The following is a 26025-nucleotide window of genomic DNA, read 5'->3' as shown; positions in this document are numbered from 1 at the left end:
TGGGATCTTCCCAGACCAGGGATCGAACCCGTGTCCCCTGCATTGGCAGGCAGATTCTTAACCACTGTGCCACCTGGGAAGTCTGAACAGCTACTTTTTATCGTTCACTTATTATTCTAGGGACTTGCTCTTCCAGATGTGTGTGTGAGATTATATATGTATAATCTCATATAGTTGATCTTTATAAACCTATAAAAATGTGCTCTATTAGCCCCATTTTACAGATGTGGAAAGTGGACATGGACGTGTTGAGTAACTTGTCCAGAATGCCGCTTTTCCAGTGGCAGAGCCAGGGTTCAAATACAGGAATCCGACTTCAGAACTCTTGCTCTCAGCTCCACATAACTTTGCTCTTACAAGTAGTAAATGTAAACTGACATGCTCCCTATTGGTCCTGTGTTTCTTCCCATCATCTATTTGTTAATTTATCTGCCTATTTTCTTCACCATCATTCTCTGACTATAGGCTGAAAGCTTCTTGTTTTTCTCGTGTTTCTTGATCTCGCTCCAGCTTTATTCCATTTGTACTATATATTCCTTTCTCTGGGTGACAGATTTTGATACATCAGAATTTAGTAAGTTCAGGCCAAGCACTGGTTGCTTCCTTTTCTTCCACACTACAACAGCTGATATTATTTTCACAATCGTAGTTACTGGTCCACCACTGCTGACCTAAAGTGAACTTAAGGAGAAAGGAGTATTAAAATATTTTCCATATGGAGGTAGGAGGCATTTGCAGTAACCTATAGGGAAGGTGAAATAGAGTGAGAACAGGGGGACACTAAAGAAAGAGAAATCAACAGTCTCATGGTAGCAGACTTCCTGTGACAAGGAGGTTGGAGCCAAGGATCATACAAAGGGACGCCAGTGACAAAAAATGACATGGTCATTCCTTAAAAGAAATTACATCATGCATCCTCCATACTCAAGACCTTTGATGGCTTCCTGTGTAGGCCTAGAGGAGACAAGTCAAACTCCCTAGCATGTAATTCAAGGCGATTTCCAATCTCGGCCCAGCCTAACTTTTCATCCTCATCTCCTGCTTCCCTGTGTGCCAGCCCCACAAACACAACACAGAATTTCACACTCCCACCCCCTTAGACATGCTTTTCCACCTTTCTTTTTTCTATGCCTAGTCATTCCCCAGCATCCTTCAGGGCCCAGTTCAAATGTCATTGTCTGGGTGAAGTTTTGCACAGTTAACATCTGGCTCCTCTCTGTGCTGCTATAACCATGAGGTTGAATAAGCAGGACTTGAGGTTGGAGACTGGCTACAAAAAAACATTCTTTCTTCCTCGCTAGTGACCATTCACATTCACTCAGACAGCTTTTTTAATCTGTATCCTTTTTGCACAAACCTAAGGTAGGTCCCCAGACTACTGTTAGACCAAAAAAGCAATCAATCACTTTAGTCACCAGTCTCCATTCCATAACGAATACCACATAGTTCACCGTAATAATGCAAACTCCAAGCTTCGCCCATATCTTCTCCTCTCCTCCAGCTTAGGTCTGCTGAGTAGGGATAGAGATAGAGGTCAGCTCCTTCTCTCTCCTCGCTAACCGCCATGAGTTTTAGCCTCTGAACCATCCAGGGCTGGGTCAGGAGGCAGGAGAAGAATCAAGAGGCAGACACTGTAAGCTGGAATTATTGATCCCTTGGTCTGGCAAGTGATCAAAGCTGGCTCTCTCTTGGTTCTACCAAAAAGCTCTTTGGAAATGCCCCTACTTTTCACCAGAACTGGGGATTTCTCACCTGTAGCTCCCCAATGCATCTCTCAGGTCATGTCTACTTCCACTCCTAGCCACTGGGCCTCTGACTCATGACCTCAGCCTCTTTCTGCTAAGGGCTCCTTGCCCCTCCAGGAAGACCTTGGGGGCAGGATCTTAGACGAACCAGACTGCCTCTTGTGCGCATGGGCCCAATTCTAGTCTATGGTAAACATTCACCTTGAATCCATCATTGGGAGAAGAGAAGTTAATTACTTTGAAGTGCAGCCCTCTTGTTACTTGCCGGGCAGCCCCAGGCACTAGTCTAAGCCTTTAGATCATCCCTTCCAAGGGGTGTTCTTGAAGTCCTGAGCACCAGGCTTGAGGCAAGGGGAAGGTACCCTCCTCCCCTGACGAGGGCATGGGTGTGACCCACAGTTCACCAACACCCCTCTCTAAAGGAATCATGTCTCTGCTTTCCAGCTGCCTACATACTTCAGCTTCAGGCTTGTGTGCTCTCAATTTGAGTAAGTGGCTAAGCCATTTTACCGCCTCTTTTGCTAAGTCCTTATAGTTGGTCCATCACCTCTCTTTGGAATGTGGAGCAGTCGCTACCTATTTTCTTGGCACCTTAACCAAATCCAACACTAACCTAGTTCCATTTCAACATTCTGTTATGCCGTAAATATACATCTATGAGAGTGTTTACAACATTGCTTTGTGGTTATGTTTCTGTTTCCCTGTTTAGTGTGTTAGCTTCTTAAGCTCAGGAACTGTTTCTCCCATTCTTGAATCTCCAGTATTGGTACATGATACATTGTGCTAATTGAACGAATGAAAAGCTGAAAAAATATCAAGATCTAGCTTGTGGGGAAAGAAGATAAATTTTATATTCAGCGATGACATGCAGGCAGCTAAAAATATTGTGAATGGGACTGGATATAGCACAACTGTTAAGAAAATGGGCTTAACTGGGTTCAAATCTTGGTTTCACAGTTTATTAGCCATGTGGTTTTGGGCAAGTTATTTAACCTCTTGGTTCCTTGGCGTCCTCACCTGTAACAGGGATAGTAATAGTATCCATCTCATGTTGTGATAATTAAATAAGAAGATACATGTAAAACCCTTAGAACAGTGCCTGGCATATATAAAGGACTAATAAGTATGTGTCCTCTTCACTGAAAACTTTGAGAACAAATAAACCCTACAGGGAAGTGAATATGGAGAAAAATATGTAAAAGGCAAAGGATTGAGCTGATAGCTACAATGGGGGGAGATAATGATAGAAAAAATACAGAACTCACAAATTATGTCATCCTTATATGTCATTAAAGTAATATCAAAATCAAATGCAGTAAATTGATTAGGTTGGACACAAGTATTGCACGTAGGTGTAACTTTGGCAATCAAAATAAGAAATAGTTTCCACTGGAATTAAGTTGAAATGACATTTATGTAATTATAATATTAATAGTAGTTTTCTTGATTAACAACAAGTGATTTTTTAAGTGCTACCATTCATAAAATAAGGTAATAGAGAGTAGTGAGTATGTAAAGTGTCCAGTTGATGTTGAAAATAATGTTTGAGGGTGGCAGGTCAAATAGGAAATATAAAAATGAGTCACTGGCGTTCATAGTACATATTTCTCCTTATCTTCTTGAGATTTTTTTTTTCAATTTCTTTGGTACTATTTAATTCATTTCATCTGAGCCTGTCCTTGTTTATCTCAAGTAGGGAAGAAGGATAGAAGACCAAATGGAGTAATTAACTTAAGGAGTTATGTGATCTGGAGAACTGCAATTATAGGTCACCAGTTTAAATCTGCCCTGGGCTGGTAGAAGGCCATTACCATCTGTTGGCTCTTTAGTAATTAATAGGAAGTAGATGTCTAACAGTATCGGCTTTTAATGTAGAACCCGACCTTATGTTTGTTGCACTTTTTTATTTGTATTGGTAAGCTGAAGAGGACTGTAAGAGGTTACAGAATTAATATGTTCTTCCTAGACAGCTGTCTGTGTTTCTCCTCCATTCTCTTTACAAGGTCATGGCCTTGCCTGACTCAGCTTCCAGTGTTTTTCCAGAGAACCTGCCCACTTGGAAGAAAAGGGGCACCACATTCTTATCGTGCTTCTAATTACCATCATAATTTTTTTATTTCCCATGAATCCCTAAGCAGGCCTCTGTTCACAACCAAATAGGTGGGGGTCTGAATGCCAATAAGTCTAGTACTGCAAGTCAGAAAGCTAGCCACAGCACCAGCCTCATTAGCAGTCTCCACAGCAGGTCCATTGTGGACTCAGCAAGGCAAGGAGCCTGAACCCACTTGACAGTGAAACACCTGCCTTCATTATTAGTTACGATGGTATTTCCTTCTTTTACAGAATATTGCATCCTTTTTTTAAATTACTTTTATATACAATTTCTAAACTAATCAAGAATTATTTGTGTCAGTTGTGTCTATTCTAAAGATACGGAGTATACTCTGTTAGTCCATCATTTGCAGTTGCTAGAATTGGCTGTTGCTGCCACAGCTGCCATCCCCTGACAGCACTGCTCTCTATCAGATGGCTGTGGGTGTTTTGCCACATTTAATAGTGGGAGGCACGTTCTTCCTGCCTGAAATGGGGGAATGATTAATCTCAGGGCAACTTCTGGTGCTCCAACTCATTGCAGACGGTCTTGGTTTTGTCATCAAGGTTTAAGGGAAATGAATGTTTTGGCCCCTTCCATTTAAGACATATAGAATCAAGAATCAATGTTTCACCTTGGGTAGGATTCTCATGTCCATCTCCATTGAGTAGTATGGATACTGGATAATAAATAATAATAACCATAATTATAAGTAGTAGTAGCAGCAGCAGCAGTAGTAATGGTGACATTTCATGAATCATCTGTAGGTGCCAGCACTATGAGGAAGGCCTTATCCTCCAAGTTTTATATCTGTGGTAGGGGAACATTGCATGTCTGTGAAGGCCCTGAGTACTTAGTGCTTAATTGTCCTTAGTCATTCTTGAAACATCTGGACAAATCCATCAAAGTCATCTCTTCCCAACTCCTCAAAAACACATCCTGCCATCTGAAAATGTCCTTAATTTCAAGTTCAAAGAAAAACACTAAATGTAGGATTTTAAAGGGTCAGCCTGGAGCTGCTACAGCTACCTGCTTTCTGTAACTCACCCTTAGAGAGAAGAGCTGCAAAGGTCAGGAAAGTACTCAGAGGAGAACCCAGGAACAAATGATTTGGACAGAGCTATGAGCAGATTTTTTGGTTTTTGTTTTTTTCTGTTTTCTTCATCTTTTAATAGTACCCAACAAAGCAGAATTTCCAGATGGATCAATACGCCATGGAGGTAAATATTGGTCAAGCAGCTGCTTCATTTTGTTTGTTTGTTCACTCCCATCTTTGGTGGCAGCCAAAATTTCTACTTTGAAAGCAGGAATCATCCACAACTCCTTGATATCTGCATGTGTGTGAGAGAGAGAGAGAAAGAGAGAGAGCACACTTTGCTCACTCACTGTTAATAAATGTTTATATCTGCTCAGCTAGCCTGGTTACCCTCAGCTTGCAAAGGCATAAATCACTGGCTTCTGTCAACTCTGGAATTGACTCACAGATTAAGTGCAGATCACTAGGAGATATGGGCTGTTCCTCGTATTTTTTTATTTTTAAGAAATCTTCCCACTCTGATTGCTGTGCCTGTATCTGCTAATCTTTTTCTATTTATTACCCTAGTTCATTGTATGGATAGCAAAGAATTCCAGATTACTCCTTTTACACTTTTATGTCAACTTGCGTTGAGAAGTAAATCAGTACTAAATGTCACAGATTCTGTTGTGAAGGTTTGTCCTTTAGAATAGGCTGTGCTCAAATGTATTTAAAAGAAATTTTCTTAAAAAGTAAATTATTAAATTTTGCAGATGTGTGCCAAGGATTGGGAGTAACTAAGTATACAGAATTTAGAAGTATTTCTACTTGCAGTTAGACTGCTTCCTCTCTCCTCCATTTACTGTTGATAAATATCCAATGATAGTGTCAATTTTCCTAGTTGAACAAACACCAAAAGGCCCTAATGAAGACAAGAGCCATCAGGTGAATCAACAACCCATTAAGGAGAAGAATTAAGTCAGAGCAAGAGAGTCTATTAATTTTCTTATAGCTCTTGTACATTATGCATTTGCCAAATTCCTTGTCCCAGTGGACACTAGGCAGATCTCCAGTCCTGAATAAAAATTGGAGCTTTCATTCTGGAATTCTGCTGTCACCTGTCTAATACTATTGTCACAAACTGTTGAATCATTAATGGAGAATAAAGGTTATAATATCCAAATTATGAAAAAAATGTAAATTTATTTGCCTGAAAATGTAGTCTTAACACAAGTCAAGGCTAGTGAAAAAAGTCAAAGACAAATGGTGAAAGGGGTGATCACATTCAAAGCAGAATTTATTTTTAAATGTGCTTTTTGGGAATATAATCCCCTGGCAGAACAGTATCTGCCTACTATAATGCCTAACTTGTCTTCCATGAATTGGGCACCCCAGAAAAAGGTTTAAAAAATCCATTCAGTGATTTTCCTTTTTTAGAATGTAAGGACAAACAGGAGGAAATCAGATATGCTTTCCAGAAATGTGCTTTGCAAATCGCTGTACTGGAAACTATCTGGTCTGTAACTTGAGGGATTTGAGTACCGGCTTTCTAATGAGGATAAACCTGAGCTCAGTAAGACTTGTGGCGAGACCATGTTCCCACGTCTTTTTCCATTAAGAATCGGAATGTTACCTATGATTTTCTGGCCAGATTCCAGCTTGGTTAATTGCATGCTGTCTCTGTAAATTCCCTTTGCTTGGGATGTTCTTCACTTTGGATTGCATTGCTCTTATTGTCATGTTTCCCCCAAGAGGTGGCTACGTGATATTGTAGAATGAGCCAGAATATATTTTAAGCTAATAAGAGTACTTTGGGGATGAAGGGTTAAACGTAAGTAGTGTGCTTTTCACAATTTCCCCCCAATGCAGCCTATTTGTACAGTAATTAATGTGGAATAGCATTAGTGAAACATGGAATTGAGCCAAGTCACCATGACAAGAGTGGCAGTAACACAGAAACAAATAATTTCGATAAATTCTACTAAAAATAACCAAACAAATCCCCAGAGCCTCCTTGACTATGCACCCTTTTCTTGTTTGTTTATGGTCTGAAGCTGACACGTTTAATCACTAATTAAGTTAATACGTTGTTCAATGTGAAATTTATTTTATTCTGTCTGAACATCCAAAACATAGTAACATTACCCATCATCTTTGTACTTAGCACAGCACATAGCCCAATTATTTGCATAGCGGCACTCGTTAAGGTAAGGTTTTTTAAATAAATGAATGAAGATAGGGGACGAAAGAAGGAAGGGAATTAGCATTTACTGATTTCCTAAGATTCATCAGTCTTTAGAATAAGCATGTTACTTAACACTATCTCATCTAATCCTCACAATTGCCCCATTTCACAGATGAAAATATAGAGGCTCAGAGAGGTTAAGTGGCTTCTTCAAGGTCAAACAGCTTTGATTTTCAAAGCCAACTACATTGTATTATAAAGCCCCAGCCCTTCTGTTCCTCAGTATCTTGCAGCCTCCCACGTTGCGCCTGGCATTCTTGACCTTAATTTGAGGAGGCCAGTCTGAAAACTTCAGATGCTCTGAAAGTTAAGTTGATCCCTACAGACAAGGTTAACAACTGCCCTATGGAATTTTACATTGTTATTCTTTCTCTCATTACTCCAATTCAAATCTGTCACTATTGCCATTTTAGAGTTGTCATAACTATTGCCAAATAATTACACACTTGTTACAAAATATACCATGAATTGAATCTTTATGAATCGTAGTACAAAGTGGTTCAAATGCTTAATGAATCCATAAAATAATGAGAAAGAAACACTTTTTAAGCTCCCTAAAATTTGCTCACTGTGGTTGAATCTATTGTGTTGACTAGAGAAAATGCACTTCAGCCCTCCTGCACCTGGACTGTGTTTATAGCCAAGTTTTCAGTTTTTTAACTGGCATTAAATTACCTAGAAATTGAACGTGTGGAAAATGACAGAAATTCATTTTGCCTCATGAGAGAAATCATTCTCTTCCTATTTTTTTTATAAGCATGAAAGTCTGTACCATTAAAGACCATTGAACCAGGATGTAGGAAATATATATATTTCTATATGATAATAGCTATAGCATGGTGAAAGGCTTAGGAAACACAATGATTTGTAGGGTGTAGATCAGTCCATTTCTAGTCACTCAGTCATACATACCAGTTTAATCCAGAAACTCCTATACCAATATATTTTATTTCCAACCAGTGGCTAATTTATGGCTCTGCCAACAATGCCATTTTAATTAATTTTATTCATCTTATTTCTCTTTCCTCTGCTCCTCATATCTCAACTGTTATGCGTTGCCTAGATTTTAATTTAAAAACCTCTCCTCTCAAAGGAGCAATCTGAAGTGGCAAAAATAATCACTTAAAATATTACAGTCATTAAAAAATTGGCTGTGGTGGAAGCTGTGCATTTTCAATTTTCCTACAAATGATGTTTTAGCTCCTTTTAAAGTGTGCTTTGTATCTGAATTGTCTGCCACCAGCCAGCTTGGCTATCAAAAATGGTCTTCCAGCTGGGTGGGCTGAGTGACAACTCCTTAATGGAGGAAATGGATGGCTCTCTGCTCATGTGGAGGGGAAGGCATACCAGGCAGATTTCATTCCATCTGCCACCAGCTCTCTGCAAGCTGGCATTGCCCAAATGCCCAATATACTCATTCCAACTAAAAGGATATCGTCAAAACTAAATTGTAAGGCTACAGATGTCTGAAAGAATCATCAGGGCCATTAGACCCCAGGGAGATAATATTAAGAGGTGCCTCAGTGTTCATCTTTGATGAAAACCTAATTAAACTATGGTGAAGGCAATTGTAAGTACTTTTACAAGTACAGAGGTGAAATCATTAACATTTCCAGCAGCGTATAGGGAGCAGCCTTAGAAAAATGCTATCCTGAATTGTGGCCAAAGACTTGTTATATTGAGGAATTTTCACTGATGTTTCCTGTCGATGCTTTTCTGAATGGCAAATTCTTGTCAGTTACAGGGTGTTCTGCTTTTCAAGTAAAGGAAACCCATTTAACAGCAAAGTAGAAAAATATTTTTGATTGACAGATGGAAACAAATAAGGATGATATTTAAGTGATTTTAAAAACTGTCATTGGTCAATGCTAAAATAATGAAGTAAAAATAATAATTAACATCATCATTAATTTAATTAGGAAGGCTAGGGATAGAAAGAAATATATAGAGCCATCTGCAGAATTTATACCTTTATTTTACCAAAAATAAATTCTTAATTACCTGATATATACTCACCGTAAGTCAGTCAAAAGCTAAGACTCACATGATAATATGTTCTGTTAATTGTGTTTTCCACTTAAGATAGCAGCTCATCCACCTTCCAGATCAATTTTGTTCTTTTTCATGTTTGTGTAGTATTTCATCATGTGGCTCTACTGTAATTCATTTAAGTATTCCTTATTTATGGAAATTTGTCCTCTTTTTTTTCTATAACAAGAAATGCTGTGGTAAACAGCCTTGTACATATATTTTCAAGCACTCATGCTATTTTTGTCTATAGCACAGATACCTAGAAGTGGAATTTCTGGGTACGGTTGCATTAAACACTAAAATTTTAAAATAGATACTGCGAAATTATTCAACCAAAATAATCCCGTCAATTTATATCATAACCAATAGAGTCTTGTTTTCTTGTACCCTCATTTATGCTGGACGTTTCCGTTATTAAAACTGTCTCCAATTCAACAGTTAAAAAAAAAAAAAGGCTAAGACTCAGGAAGTCACATGTTATTTGTAATCATTTACTCAAGAAAACCTGCTATATTTTTACCATACTCAAAATAAAGTAGCCCTGAATTCCAAAGTATTCTTCTTGTCATATTAAAGCTCACGTATCTCACAGAGTTAGACATTTAACTGTCTTACGAAGTTGTTTAGATTTTAATTGTCTCGCAAATGACATGAGTTTGAATAGATGCTGAACAAAAACAGCTGGGTATTAAAATCACTGAGAGCAATTTTCTGAAATTCTTTCAGTTCACATTTTGTTTGGCTCTTTAACATAAATACATAGATATACAGTTCATCTGTAAGAAAAGTGGCGGCACACATCTTGCATTATTAAGTTTTCCTAAGGAAAATGTTTGGTAATCTGCCAAAGTTTGGAGAACTTTTAAAGTTCTAATTGATGGTTCAGTATGCCCTGAAAATGAATGAATGTTTGTAGTATTTTACCATATTGTATTGTGCAACATATTCTTTTACATTTTACTAAAGGTTTTAAGTTGATCTGAAGAATTTTAGTGACTAATGAGAAACAATTTAAAATAGATTTAAATATTCTATTTCTCTATAACCTACTGCCAAGGGTATATATTGCAAAGGGAATATAATAGTGCATATTTAGAAATTCGTGGAAAAGTGCATATTTAGAAATAAAATAACAATTATTTTGTACCACTTAGAGATTTCAAAAAAATACTTCCACATAAAATATAATTTGTGCTTCTAACAGCGTCTCTAGGAAATAGATATTATTGGCCCCATTCCACAGCCTAAGAAACAGGCCTAGATGGGTTAAATGAGTTGTGCAAAACCATGTAGCCATTCAGTAGAGAAAATGCATCAGAACATGCCTTCTGATTCCAATCCCCAAACTCCTTGAGGATGGACAGTAACTGAGTTTTCATTCTTTGTCAAGAATGTTTTTCGTTTCCAGTATTTTGGGGTTTTTTCTAACCTTAATCACCTCAGCTCATGTAAGTGCTAAATTAATTGAATTGGGTTCTACGGGAAAGTTCAAGCACCCCTACCCACACAGGTGGTGGATTTCCATTCAGAGGCAGAGATGTAATCTCAAACAAGCAGAGGCACAGGGGCTCTATCTCAATCTGAATGTAGTCAGGCATAAATTCTTAGTTTGGAGAGCATCTGGGAAACCAGTCCAATACTAAGACACTGAGCCCCCTGTGACCAATTCTAAAGTAGAATTAATGTAAAACTCTAACTAGCCTTGTAATTGACACAGGAATCCTCAGAATGAGAACCCTGACTGGCCCCCTATCTTTCCCAGGATTCCTAAATATAAGGATTATACATAATCAACTTCTCGGTAGGCCCATTCCTGCTCAAATGGCTCAGTAATTCACCAGTTTTGCACAGACTATCCCCTATTTTATAGTCCCAATAGTACCCAGCTGGCTTATATTACCCTTACTCCAAACCTTGAAAACATCTGTTCTACTCATAATGGCTGAGGCAGAAATTATGTCCTGATCTCCTTAGCATGGTGGGGAGCAGAGCAAGCCATCCATTGTAGTGTGTGCACTCAGTGCATCTCCAGGCCCTGCTGCCCAGAAATTGGCAGCCCCATCCTCCTAAGAGACAGGGGGATTTGATTCACTTCACGCTGAGCTGTGGCTGTTCGCTTTGGGTCTGTCACAAACTTTCTTTAGCAATGTGTTGATGTACTAAGACTATGATGACGAAAACATTCAAAGAGCAATACTTTTCCCCCTCCACACCCAAAAGGGCATTGGGCCCATTTGGGAAGAGAGAATAGAGTGGAATATGAATCTTCCCCTAAACTCGACAGACAGGGTTAAGACGTTTCAGTGCAAGTCCAGCACTGACTGTTATAAACCACTGCCCTGTTTGTTTGAATTTAGACTTCGAGTATTGTCCTTTTACTGCCAATTGGTGAAGAACAGCTCCTTCCCTATAAAAATAAACTATGTAAAAAACTATACCATGCTGTCCTTCATGGAAACTTGGCAAAGACATCCTACTAGTTTTTAGATTTGCAATTATGAAAATTGGTTAACACTCAAAGTGAGTGTTCATTTTTCTCAGGTTTTCTTCATACTTGTTATGGTAAATATTACTTGTATTTCATACGCTGGCGCTAGCAGTTATAATAACAGAAAGGTATATTGATAGCTAATTTTTTTCTTCCAGTTTTATTGAAATATAATTGATATACAACACCATAGAAGTTTAAGGTGTACAGCATAATGATTTGACTAACACACAGGAAATGATTAACACAGTGTTTAGTGAACATCCATCATTTCATATAGATACAATATTAAATATAAAAAATATGTTTTTGATAGCCAGTTTTTAATAGTTGTATAATTTACAAATGATCTACTAAACTACCAAATGTATTTGGTAACAGCCAAATAACTAACAAAAAGATCCTTTAAAATATACTTAAGGGACTTCCTTGGTGGTCCAGTGGTGAAGAATCTGCCTTCCAATGCAGGGGACGCAGGTTCGATCCGTGGTTGGGGAACTAAGATCCCACATGCCACGGGGCAACTAAGCCCATGCACCACACTACTGAGCCCGCACGCCTCAACTAGAGAGCCCAAGTGCCGCAAACTACAGAGCCCATGCGCCCTAGAGCCTGGGCGCCACAACTGGAGAAGGGAAAAACTGCATGCCACAACTAGAGAGAAGCCCACGCACCGCAACGACGATCCTGTGTGCCGCAACTAAGACCCAACGCAGCCAAAAATGAATAATAAATAAATCTTAAAAAAAAAAACTTCAATTTTTCTAAAACACCAAATCATTTTAATTTTGTAAAGTGAGTTTAACAGTATGGTATTCAGTTTCATAATGATGTGTTTCTTTACATAAATTTTCTATCTCAACTAAATTAAAATATGCATCAAATATGTTAATAATATAAATCTTGGAAGAGTAGCAAAGCATAGTTATGTATAACACAGTCTTAAAATATTAACAAACAATTCTGAGGTAAACAGAATCAAAATGAAAATAATTAAATTGATGTTTAGCCAGAAATGACCAAGGTTTTATGTTAAGCAAGTCACTCTTTTCATTACACAAATATAACCTTTTAAATTGTAATATAGATTATTCTGTTTTCACATGTATAATATTTCATATATGCCCTTTCCTTGGACAGTGACCTAATGTCATTTGCATCAGTGTCAGAGTCCTTATATTAATTCTAAATAAACATAGGCCATAGTTGTTCAGGATTCCAGAATGGGAAGATAACTGTGAAAACCACTATTTAGAGCTCGGTGGATTTATTATTAGGAAAGTAATCTTTGTTATTCTAGTTAGCATTCATTATCTTTACAGAGTGCATAGTAGTAGAGGATCCTTGGGTTTGTCATTGCTTGACAGTTTCTATTTACTGTTTTGTTTTTTGGGGGGTTTTGATAGATGTATTTAATGCAGAATAATTACCACAATAATGTTAGTTAACATATCCATCACTTCACGTAGTTACAACTTTTCTTTTTGTAGTGAAACTTCTAAAATCTATTGTCTAAATAAACTGAATCCTAGGGGTTTTTTTTGGTTGTTTTTTTTTTTTTTTTGCGGTACGCGGGCCTCTCACTGCTGCGGCCCCTCCCATTGCGGAGCACAGGCTCCGGACGCGCAGGCCCAGCGGCCACGGCTCACGGGCCCAGCCGCTCCGCGGCACGCGGGACCTTCCCGGACCGGGGCACGAACCCGCGCCCCCTGCATCGGCAGGCGGACCCCTAACCACTGTGCCACCAGGGAAGCCCTGAATCCTAGTTTTGATCAATGTACCTGGGTTAAGGATCATATATAATGAGCTCAATTTAACATCCGTGAATAATCTGTACTCACTGTGGTGTGAAGAAGAGCCTCAGGCAGGTGAAGCCTGCCACACACTACAGTATTATCTAAGCTGATGGCAGGCCCAGTGGGTATGCCTTACGTCTTAGTGCTGTGAAATGACTCCCCCAAGATCATATGCTCCAATTCTCTTGAACTTCTGGAAGCTTCTGAAAGCTTTTTTACTCTTTCAGTATAGAAGTCTGATATCCCTCCCCATTGATTTTACCTGCCATAATTAGTTTAATAGTCATAAAACATTTCTTTGCACGCATCACTGCTCTATTTTAGAACATCACTGCTGATGGCATATTGCAGAGATCTCTTAGATTACCATTTAAGATCCTTTACAGTCAGGCTCCAGTCTAATTCTCAAAATTATGCCTACTTATCACCTATGTAATTTATTCACATTTGTCATCCAACTTGGATTTTTCTCAGTCCTTTAAAGCCAATTGAAGACCTGCTCATACATGAAGCCTGCACATCTAGACCAGCCCTGGACACAGTGATTCCTACCTTCCTCCACTCATTAGCTTTCCATATGCTGCCTTTGATAAATATCAACTAGACTGTAATTTTTTAGAGCAAAGATTAGATATTATTATACTCTTATAAACCCCTTCCCTCCAGTACCTTCCTTAACGCTTACTACATCATGAGTTCTCCATAACAGATTAGTTAATTACCTGAAAGGCATAACCATATCATTCATTTATTCATTTATTGAATTACTCAACAAATATTTTCGAATTCCTACCATATGCCAAGCACTGTGCTAAAACCTGGAATACAGGGACATGACCCCTGCCCTGCAGAACTTACAGTCACTGGGCCCAACTGATACTCTCTGTCCAGTTATTTTTCTTCATTCCTATTTTAAGAGTATATAAAACTTAAAAGAATGTTTGGTCTTTCATTTTTTAGCATTTCTCTATGTGTGACATTACCAAAAAATGATTAATGCAAAAACTTATCATATTTTTTAAAACTAAATACTCAGTTTACTCAGCTCCAGAGTTGGATCTTGCCTTTGACTATTCACTTTAAGCTGAAAAAATGTAGGTTAAAAAAAAAGCATCACAAAAAATTATTTTTCTTTATTCTTTGTAAGCCTGGTGTTCTTTTGGAGAATAACAAAGTTTGTTGTTTATGAGGTCCTCCTTGGGGACATCATGCACTTCCTAGGTCTGGTCAGACATTTTACTCAAAAGCTGGCTGAGAATATATGATCATATCAGGGATTACTTTGACCTTTTCTGTATTCCATGTTTTGATTAGCAAGCTATTCGGCTCATGTCCCATTTATAGACAAATTGTGAAAGGCTTGAATGGCAAGCCAGAAATATATGGAATATTGAAAAGGTCAGTGTGATTTAGCCTGTAACCACAGTATTGAAAATATATGACATGTCATTATCACACTTAATTCCCACAACAAGGACTGTGGTAAAGATGGGAAATTATTCCAATTAAAATATTCTTGTTTCATACTGAAGGCTGAGGTGGCAAAGCTCAAATGGCCTCTTGACTCCTTTTTTGTGATAACTTAATAAGCTAGAGAGAAACTGTAATTGAATTAAACAAGACCAAAAAAAAGAGGTAACAATTTCTTTTGATTTCGGAGTCCACCATAGAGGGAATAACATAATGAGTTTTCTAAAAACTCTAATTATACATGAGTAAGACAGATATAGCTACAAAACCAATTCAACAGACACCCCATGCTCTCTTTTTATCTACAGCATAGCTGTCAGTCAGATGGGAACTCCATTTATTTCCATGGAAATGAAGGCAGTGAGTTCAATTTTGCCACCACCCGGGATGTAGATCTTTCTACAGAGGATATTCAAGAGCAGTGGTCAGAAGAATTTGAGAGCCAGCCTACAGGGTAAGTAATTGTTATCTCCCATGCTGTGTATAGCACTTACATTTATTCCACTGGAAATATTTTAAATGCATATTGTTAAATAGCAAAAGTATGCTTAATACTGGTGATCCTTATCATAGACAAGCCAAAAGGGGTACACTTATGTTAAACATTCTTTATTAAGTAATCAACTGTTTTTATGCATACTAATTTTTGTGATTGCAAATACCTTTTAACTTCAGTTGAATCACTTATATCTCATCTTTGTTTCTTCAGCTTTTACTGGGAAAATGTGTTTTATTTTTCAATGCGTATAGAATATAAAATCTTTCCACTACTTTTATATTGAGACTTTCAGTTGTCTTCCTGGGGTCTGAGATTTATAGATGCTGTTACCTGATTTTCAGTGGAGTGTGGCTGTGATCTGTAAAAATTGATTTAGGGGATAAAATTTAATCTTTGAGAGATTTTTTAAAAATATTTTTAAATTTTTTAATTTTTGGCTGTGTTGGGTCTTAGTTGAGGTGTGTGGGCTTCTCTTAGTTGTGGTGTGTGGGCTCCAGAGCACGTGGGCTCTGTAGTTGTGGCACATGGGCTCTCTAGTTGTAGTGTGCAGGTTCTCTAGTTGTGGCGTGTGGGCTTAGTTGCCCTGCAGCACGTGGGAATCTTAATTCCCTGACCAGGGATCAAACCTGCGTCCCCTGCATTGGAAGGGGGATTCTTAACCACTGGACCACCAGGGAAGCCCCTGAGAGATATTTAAAGAAAGAATATGGGGTTGAGGTTGAAACAATGAGGATGGTTTGGTGGTAGTATTTTCTGGCCATTCTGAACTATGTGACTTCTTCTGGGTCCAGTGGCCCTAAGATATTTCCTATTAATTGAGTAGCACTTTCAGAAATTCAAGTTGAAAAAAATTAATAGGTTCAGAGAAACAATTCATAAGGTAGTATGAATTGGAAAGAAATTCTAGAAATTCTCTGGTTTGCACCTGGCTTTTTTTTTTTTTTTTTTTTGCAGTATACACTTGTAATCATAACACCAGGTCCTTACTGCTGTTTAGTGTATGTTTTCTAAGACTATGATGAAGATGAATGAAATTAACATAAAGTGTAATTTCATGATGGATATGAAATAGCAATAATTTACTGCTTAACTACGAGGAACTTTCCCAGAACACAACATTTGAGGTAGTCACATCCCTCTGATCTCAACAAATTCAATCAAAATTGGATGGGATTCTAAGTGTCAGAGGGACAAGAAGGCCACTATTGATGACCTCTTGGGTTCCCCACTTCCTATGCATTGCCCAGAAACTGCATTTGGACCCAATAAAAGGGAAACCTGACCAGCAGCCTAAGCCACTGCTACTGCTGCTTGACCTTCTGCTGCCACATCAGGGTCTCTCACTGTTGAAAGCTAGATTTCTACAGCAGCTGACCCAGCCCTGCTCTTCCCCACCTCAGGGAAGTCCAGCTGTGGGAAGCCTCTGAAGGAGACTGACACTTTGAGGGACCCCACCCCCTCAAGGGTGCACTATTGACCTTTCCAAGCCTAGCAGTGATGCTCAAGCCCTTCAGTCCACAGAACCTTCTCTTTCAAGGTTCCTGTCACTCTTGAAGTCCCATGTCCAGTGTGGCTGTGGTGTCTCCTTGAGGGACCAGCAACCATTGTTCCTCTTTCTTGTGTCCAGGATCTCCCCAGGAACCTGGCTGCTTTCATTTGTAGCTCTTGTACTACATAGGGCTCATTCCACTCCCCTCAGAGACCCATGGGCTTTGATGGGGTCTAGAACTTTGACAATGCATGCCAAGTCTTCTTTACCTACCTTCTAGAGATAAAAGATCCATCACCAGCTTTACATCACCATATCAGTTCTTTCTTTCTGACCCCTGATATAAAAGACCAATTCAAATCCCTTTCCTGATGATGGAGCTTAACTGCCTATGAGAGGGTCCCAAATTTTGAAGCACCAGAGACTCGTGACCTCCAGTCCTTCACCTCTCCAAGCTAATACCACCTATGCAGCAGTTGTAGGTCATTTTCTTCAGTGAGACCTACATCCTCTAGGAACACAAATGATGCCACAGTGTTGTCCAGATATCCAGTCTCCATCCCACTAAAGCAGAGAGAGAAACACAAGTCTCCAGTGGTACCATTCTGATACATGCGTAAACCCTTTCCTGTTATTTATGTAGTTAGCTGGCTAGCTAGTTACCAAGTTATCTCTGTCCTCGAAGTCCTAATGTCCTCTTATTCTTTTGGGAAGAGATACAATTTATTTTTACCTATGGCCTTCATATCCACATATTCCCTCTCCTAGAATGCCCTCTTCTTTGTTTTAGCTTGCTGTATTATCAAAAATCATCTATAAAAGAACAAAAGAATGCTTACTGGATGGATTAATGGTCCATACAGCTCTCTGCTACTAACATTAGTGGAGACTTAGTACAAACACACACAAAAAAACCTTTATGAATTAAGCTTAGAAAGGAATAGATTTGATATTAGAAGAAACCACGCACATTTTAGAAAATTAATGTACTAATCCAGAAAAATAGCTGGCAAAAAATATATTCCAATTAACAGATCAGACATTCTGCTATCTCAGAGCACTACTGATGTGAGAATTTGTGGCTAAACCAAAATATTCATCTCCCAAAACAAACAAAATGAACTAAAAGTATTTATGCTTAAAAAAAAGAGCTAAATTCAGCACAGATACAGAGGAACATCAGAGCAAATTCCATTCGCTCAGTGACTCAGGTGGTTTCTTTGGCCACTTCTCAGTACTGAGATATATCAGGTTTTGGTCACAGATAAGAGGCCGATACTTTCAGGCTGTGACATTGTCAGCAGATTTCTGTTCCAATAACGTAGAATAATGTGCTCGACAAAAGCACCTGTGCCACTCTAATTAGAACACAATTAATTCACCTTAATTCTAAAAGCAGCTTAATTATTCTAGCAACCACACCTTAGGTTTATTTGTAGCTTTTCCCCTAGGATATCAGACCACACCGCCCCTCTCAGAACTACCTCATTTGTGCTCTCATCTGGTGAACCATTTATCCACATTGGCGTTATATTATTTAAAAAGGTATAAAAGGATAATGAGACTAGTGTTTTCTCTGGGGATGATGGTAAAATGCTGCTTTAATCCATAGCGTTGTATGTGAATGTGTGTGTGTGTGCCCCCTCTCCACATCCACGCATTCCCAAACGATGCTTTATTGATCTGAGAAAGAAAGCTGTTATAATAATTTATAATCAAAGCTCCAGGGAAAAAATCCTGTCACAATCAAATTAACATGAAGCATTTTTACCTAGGGTACGAGCTGACAAAGAAACACAGATTAGGAACTTGGTAGTGAAATTCTTGTTGTGTTTTATCAGCCGGATTTACTGAATATTTGTCTCATTCCTCCCCTCAGCCATCACCACCCACAGAATTTATCATCAAAAGCTCACATGCTAAAATAGACATAAAACGTAGGTGGTAAACCCCCACTCTATTCAAGAGTGACCAATTAAATTGATTGGATTGTAGCTTTGAGGTCACTTTCTTTTAAGACAGAGAAATTAAATTATTAATATGGATATAATATTTTCATCTCGTTTAACTATATTTTTCTCCCATAAGAATTATGAGAGAGGGCTTCTTTGGTGGCGCAGTGGTTGAGAGTCCGCCTGACGATACAGGGGAGAGGGGTTCGTGCCCCGGTCTGGGAAGATCCCACATGCCACGGAGCGGCTAGGCCCGTGAGCCACAGCCGCTGAGCCTGCACGTCCGGAGCCTGTGCTCCGCAATGGGAGAGGCCACAGCAGTGAGAGGCCCGCGTACCAAAAAAAAAAAAAGAATTATGAGAGAGAAAAAAGAATATGCAGTCCTCTCTAATAATAGCTTCAAAACATTTCATATGAATGGCAAGAAAAAAAAGCCAGTGTCATTATGACTTTTTTGGAAACCACTTTCCAAATATTCCTGTTTTCTTTCCATTTGAGTCAAATTATTTGATCTCAGATCACAAGGATGCAAAAGCTGTTTGCCTTTTACATCATAAAGCTGTATGTTGATAGGCTTATTTTACGTGGGATTTTAAAGTTTCTTTTCTTTTTCCTAAAGACACATCTGTTACTTCAGCAAGAGAGAAACTTAAATAGATACACTGTTAATTTATGTGAGCCTTTCTGAACTTTGGCTTAACCTCACAAACATCATTTAGTTAGCAACTACCATATCTCACCCATCTGAGGCTGTCTTTGGGTGGGAGGGGGCTTTGTAGAAAAACACATTACTAGAATATGGAATTTGTATACTTGTCTTTCATCCCAAATGAAAACATTGTATGTTTTTAACTATTCAGATAACTTTAAAAAATATCTGTTTTTTTGCTGTCACCAAAGTATTCATGTTAGAGAAGCTCCACACATGTAATGAATATTAAACTATTTTTTTGAAGTGTAGTTGATTTACAATGTTGTATTAGGTTCAGGTGTACAGCAAAGTGATTCAGTTATACATATATATATACATATTCTTTTTTCAGATCCTTTTTTTTTTCTTTTTCTTTTTCCAGATTCTTTTCCATTATTGGTTATTACAAGATACTGAATATAGTTCCCTCTGCTATACAGTAGGACCTTATTGTTTATCTATTCTATATATAGTATTTTTTTAAAGATTTTTTTGATGTGGACCATTTTTAAAGTCTTTATTGAATTTGTTACAATATTGTTTTTGTTTTATGGTTTGGTTTTTTGGCCACAAGGCATGTGGGATCTTAGCTCCCCGACTAGGGATTGAACCCACACTCCCTGCACTGGCAGGCAAAGTCTCAACCACTGGACCACCAGGGAAGTCTCTATATATAGTATTTTGTAACTGCTAATCCCAAACTCCTAATTTATCCCTCCCCACCTTTCCCCTTTGGTAACCGTAAGTTTGTTTTCTATGTCTGTGAGTCTATTTCTGTTTTGTAAATAAGTTCATTTGTATCATTTTTTTAACTTCCACATATAAGTTATATCATATGACATTTGTCTATGACTTATTTCGCTTAGTGTAATAATCTCTAGGTACATCCATGTTGCTGCAAATGGCATTATCTCATTTTTTATGGCTGTATAATTGAATATTAGACTATTGAATCAACACAGCATGCTCTAGTCTTCCCCACCTGCCCCAAATCCTTGGAAACTACAGAAAACAAGCAAATGAATCTATAATGACAACAGAGTGTGCCCTAATTGAGTCAGGAATTATGAAGTGTTGCACAAAAGAAGGAAAAAAAATAGAGAAAGAGAGAGGAGAAAAGGATCTGATGGAAGGAGGAAACTATAATCCAAAACATATATTGAATGACACACTACAAAAGGGTCCTAGGTACTGGACACAGGAATCAGATGGGTCTCTGGAGTCCTGCTGTCGGGATTGCTAAGTAGGTGAGTCTTTGACTACACACACTTCTGTGCAGGCATGTCTGCCCCTAGGAACAGACAATGAATGTGGACACTTGGAATGGAGAAGCAGGGCAATGCCAGGAAACTGGAAACCTCCAGGACCCCTATGGTACCCCCCACCCAAGGGCACATCTGCTCCCATTGGTGGGCATTTTTACACCAAAACTAAGGAAGAATAGCAGATACAAATCTAAGCAAATGGTCTAGAATCATCAAATCTGAGGAAAATCCACTCCATTAAAAAAAATTCATCAAACTAGAGAACTAAGAGCTGAGAAAATAGAAGTAGCAGAATAAACAAATGGAGATTTTATAAGAAGTATAATTGATACCCTCAGAGAGATAAGAGAGCATACAGCATTTGTGAAATTAAAACAGATTTTGTGAGGAAAAAATAGAGATGTGAGAAATGAAAATATATGATTGTTGAAACAAATTTAATGGATTTTTTCCCTCTGAATATGAGCATTAGCATAGCTGAAGAACAAATTAATGAGCTGGAAATTTGAGTCTTGAAATCTTTCCAAAACTTAGGGTTATTGGATGTAAGAAAAAGAAATGTAAAGTGTACAGGGGAGATTGGCACTTCTAACATTAGAAATAATAGGAATTCCAAAAGGAGGAAGGGTCAGAGGGAATATGTGGAATGAAATATTCAGAAATATAATTGAAGACAAGTTCCCGAGACTTAAAAAAGAAGAAGAAAGAAAAAGACATAGTTCCTATGAATGAAAATGTTTAGCAAGGTGGATGGAAAAATATCCAGTCCTAGACCATCAGGGAGAAACTTTAGAATGCAGAAAAAAGAGGAAATGCTAAAAGCTTCTAGATGAGATTCACTGTATAATACTTTCCTTAGTAACACTAAGCATAATTTTATAAAATGAGGCAGTTATCTTAATGTTATGAGAGAAAATTATTTGGAACATAACATTCCCCTCCAGTCAAATATCATTCAAGTGTTGGGGAAAAATAAAAATTTTCAGACACACAGGGTTCAGAAAGTTTACTACTCCTGAATGCTCTCTGAAAGAATTACTAGAAGATGTATACCTGGAAATAAATCCAAGAGAAATATGATAGATTCAAGAAAGAGGGGTGAGCAAGGAAAAAAGTAAAGCTTGTAGTTCAGACTGAAAAAAGTATTGATTATTGAAAATTTTTAATAAAAAATTGGAATTAAAGCCCAGATGACCTCAATATGAGAGGTACAGAGGGAGACTGACAAGAAGAGAAGAAGAAGGAATTAAAATACTGCCAAAGTTCTTAACTTGCTTGGAGTGAGGATATAGATCTTGGGTAACTCTTAATGTTAATAGAAAACTTTAAGGGTAAATATGTGTGCTAAAGAAAATAGATTAGACCAGAGGACAGACAGCAGAAGCAAGAAGAACTACAATCCTGCAGCCTGTGGAAAACAACCACATTCACAGAAAGATAGACAAGATGAAAAGGCAGAGGGATGTACCAGATGATAGAACAAGATAAAACCTCAGAAAAACAACTAAATGAAGTGGAGATAGGAAACCTTCCAGAAAAGGAATTCAGAGTAATGATAGTGAAGATAATCCAGGACCTCGGAAAAAGAATGGAGGCAAAGATGGAGAAGATGCAGGAATTAAAGAACAAACACCTAGAAGAATTAAAGGAGAAGCAAACACAGATGAACAATACAATAACTGAAATGAAAAATACACTAGAAGGAATCAATAGCAGAATAACTGAGGCAGAAGAACGGATAAGTGACCTGGAAGACAGAATGGTGGAATTCACTGCCATGGAACAGAATAAAGAAAAAAGAATGAAAAGAAATGAAGACAGCCTGAGAGACATCTGGGACATTAAATGCAACAGCATTCGCATTACAGGGGTCCCAGAGGAGAAGAGAGAGAGAAAGGACTGGAGAAAATATTTGAAGAGATAATAGTCAAAAACTTCCCTAACATGGGAAAGGAAATAGCCACCCAAGTCCAGGAAGCGCAGAGAGTCCCAGGCAGGATAAACCCAAGGGGAAACACACCGAGACACATAGTAATCAAACTGACAAAATTAAAAACAAAGAAAAATTACTGAAAGCAACAAGGGAAAAATGACAAATAAGATACAAGGAAACTCCCATAAGGTTAACAGCTGATTTCCCAGCAGAAACTCTACAAGCCAGAAGGGAGTGGCATGATATATTTAAAATGATGAAAGGGAAGAACCTACAAACAAGATTACTCTACCAGGCAAGGATCTCATTCAGATTTGACAGAGAAATCAAAAGCTTTACAGACAAGCAAAAGCTAACAAAATTCAGCACCACCAAACCAGCTCTACAACAAATGCTAAAGGAACTTCTCTAAGAGGGAGACAAGAGAAGAAAAGGACCTACAAAAACAAACCCATAACAATTAAGAAAATAGTAATAGGAACATACATATCGATAATTACCTTAAATGTGAATGGATTAAATGCTCCAACCCAAAAACACAGGCTTACTGAATAGATACAAAAACAAGACCATATATATATATATATGCTGTCTACAAGAGACCCACTTTACACCTAGGGACGCATACAGACTGAAACCGAGGGGATGGAAAAAGATATTTCATGCAAATGGAAATCAAAAGAAAGCTGGAGTAGCAATACTCATATAAGATAAAAGAGACTTTAAAATAAAGAAGGTTACAAGAGACAAGGAAGGACACTACATAATGATCAAGGGATCAATCCAAGAAGAAGACATAACAATTATAAATATACATGCACCCATCATAGGAGCACCTCAATACATAAGGCAAATACGAACAGCTATAAAAGGAAATAGACAGTAACACAATAAAGGTGGGGGACTTTAACACCTCACTTACACCAACGGACAAATCATCCAGACAGAAAACTAATAAGGAAACACAAGCTTTAAATGACACAATAGACCAGATAGATTTAACTGATGTTTATAGGACATTCCATCCAAAACCAGCAGATTACACTTTCTTCTCAGGTGCATATGGAACATTCTCCAGGATAGATCACATCTTGGGTCACAAATAAAGCTTCAGTAAATTTAAGAAAATTGAAATCATACCAAGCATCTTTTCTGACCACAATGCTATGAGATTAGAAATCAGTTACAGGGGAAAAATGTAAAAAACACAAACACATGGAGGCTAAACAATACGTTAGTAAATAACCAAGAGATCACTGAAGAAATCAAAGAGGAAATCAAAAAATACCTAGAGACAGATTACAATGAAAACGCGACAATGCAAAACCTATGGGATGCAGCAAAAGCAGATCTAAGAGGGAAGTTTATGGCAATAGAAGCCTACATTAAGAAACAAGAAACATCTCAAATAAACAATCTAACATTACACCTAAAGGAACTAGAGAAAGAAGAACAAACAAAACCCAAAGTTAGCAGAAGGAAAGAAATCGTAAAGATCAAAGCAGAAATAAGTGAAATAGAAACAAAGAAAATAATAGCAGAGATCAATAAAACTAAAAGCTGGTTCTTTGAGAAGATAAACAAAATTGATAAACCATTAGCCAGACTCATCAAGAAAAAGACGGAGGGGACTCAAATCAATAAAATTAGAAATGAAAATGAGAAGTTACAACAGACACCGCAGAAATACAAAGCATTCTAAGAAACTACTATAAGGAAGTCTATGCCAATAAAATGGACAACATGGAATAAATGGACAAATCTTTAGTAAGGTATACGCTTCCAAGACTGAAACAGGAAGAAATAGAAAATATGAACAGACCAATCACAAGTAATGAAATTGAAACTGTGATTAAAAATCTTCCAACAAACAAAAGTCCAAGACCAGATGGCTTCACAGGTGAATTCTATCAAACATTTAGAGAAGAGCTAACACTCACCCTTCTCAAACTCTTCCAAAAAAGTTGCGGAGGAAGGAACACTCCCAAACTCATTCTATGAGGCCACCATCACCCTGATACCAAAACCAGACAAAGATGCTATAAAAAAAGAAAATTACAGACCCCTATCACTGATGAATATAGATGCAGAAATCCTCAACAGAATACTAGCAAACAAAATCCAACAACACATTAAAAGGATCATACACTATGATCAAGTGGGATTTATCCCAGGGATGCAAGGATTCTTCAATATACACAAATCAATCAATGTGATACACCATATTAACAAATTGAAGAATAAAAACCGTATGATCATCTCAATAGATGCAGAAAAAGCTTTTGACAAAATTCAACACCCATTTATGATAAAAATTCTCCAGAAAGTGGGCATAGGGGGAAGCTACCTCAACATAATAAAGGCCATATGTGACAAACCCACAGGAAACATCATTCTCAATGGTGAAAAACTGAAAGCATTTCCTCTAAGGTCAGGAACAAGACAAGGATGTCCACTCTCGCCACTATTATTCAACATAGTTTTGGAGGTCCTAGCCACGACAATCAGAGAAGACAAAGAAATAAAAGGAATACATACTGGAAAAGAAGAAGTAAAATTGTCACTGTTTGCAGATGACATGATACTATACATAGAGAATCATAAAGATGCCACCAGAAAACTACTAGAGCTAATCAATGAATTTGGTAAAGTTTCAGGATACAAAATTAATGCACAGAAATCTCTTGCATTCCTATACACTAAAGATGAAAAATCTGAAAGAGAAATGAAGGAAACACTCCCATTTACCACTGCAACAAAAAGAATAAAATACCTAGGAATAAACCTACCAAGGGAGACAAAAGACCTCTACTCAGAAAAGTATAAGACACTGATGAAAGAAGTCAAAGATGACACAAACAGATGGAGAGATATACCATGTTCTTGGATTGGAATAATCAACATTGTGAAAATGACTATACTAGGCAGAGCAATGTCCCTATCAAATTACCAGTGGCATTTTTCACAGAACTAGAACAAAAAAATCTTAAAATTTGTATGGAGACACAAAAGACCCCGAATAGCTAAAGCAGTCTTGAGGGAAAAAAACGAAGGTGGAGGAACCAGACTCCCTGACATCAGACTATACTGCAAAGCTACAGTAATCAAGACAATATGGTACCAGCACAAAAACAGAAATATAGATCAATGGAACAGGATAGAAAGCCCAGAGATAAACCCACGCACCTACGGTCAACTAATCTGTGACAAAGGAGGCAAGGATATACAATGAAGAAAAGACAGTCTCTTCAATAAGTGGTGCTGGGGAAACTGGACAACTACATGTAAAAGAATGAAATTAGAACACTTCCTAA

The 26025-nt window shown here is 37.9% G+C and overlaps 1 protein-coding gene across 2 annotated transcripts in view; it reads left to right on the top strand.

Moving 5' to 3' along the window:
- Positions 1-26025, top strand: part of RELN (reelin) — a 527392-nt gene that overhangs the window by 306384 nt on the left and 194983 nt on the right. For both annotated transcript variants that reach the window (XM_022554391.3, XM_089917770.1), the window contains exon 11: positions 15191-15336. In XM_022554391.3, the coding sequence (XP_022410099.1) occupies positions 15191-15336 (146 nt within the window). The remainder of the gene's footprint in view (positions 1-15190; positions 15337-26025) is intronic.

Source organism: Delphinapterus leucas, chromosome 9 (assembly GCF_059928025.1).
Source record: "Delphinapterus leucas isolate spDelLeu-1000000601 "Yukka" chromosome 9, BTC_Dleu_Yukka2, whole genome shotgun sequence".
Taxonomy (NCBI): domain Eukaryota; kingdom Metazoa; phylum Chordata; class Mammalia; order Artiodactyla; family Monodontidae; genus Delphinapterus; species Delphinapterus leucas.
Note: the sequence above shows the minus strand (reverse complement) of the source record. Positions and strands in the feature narration are given on the sequence as shown.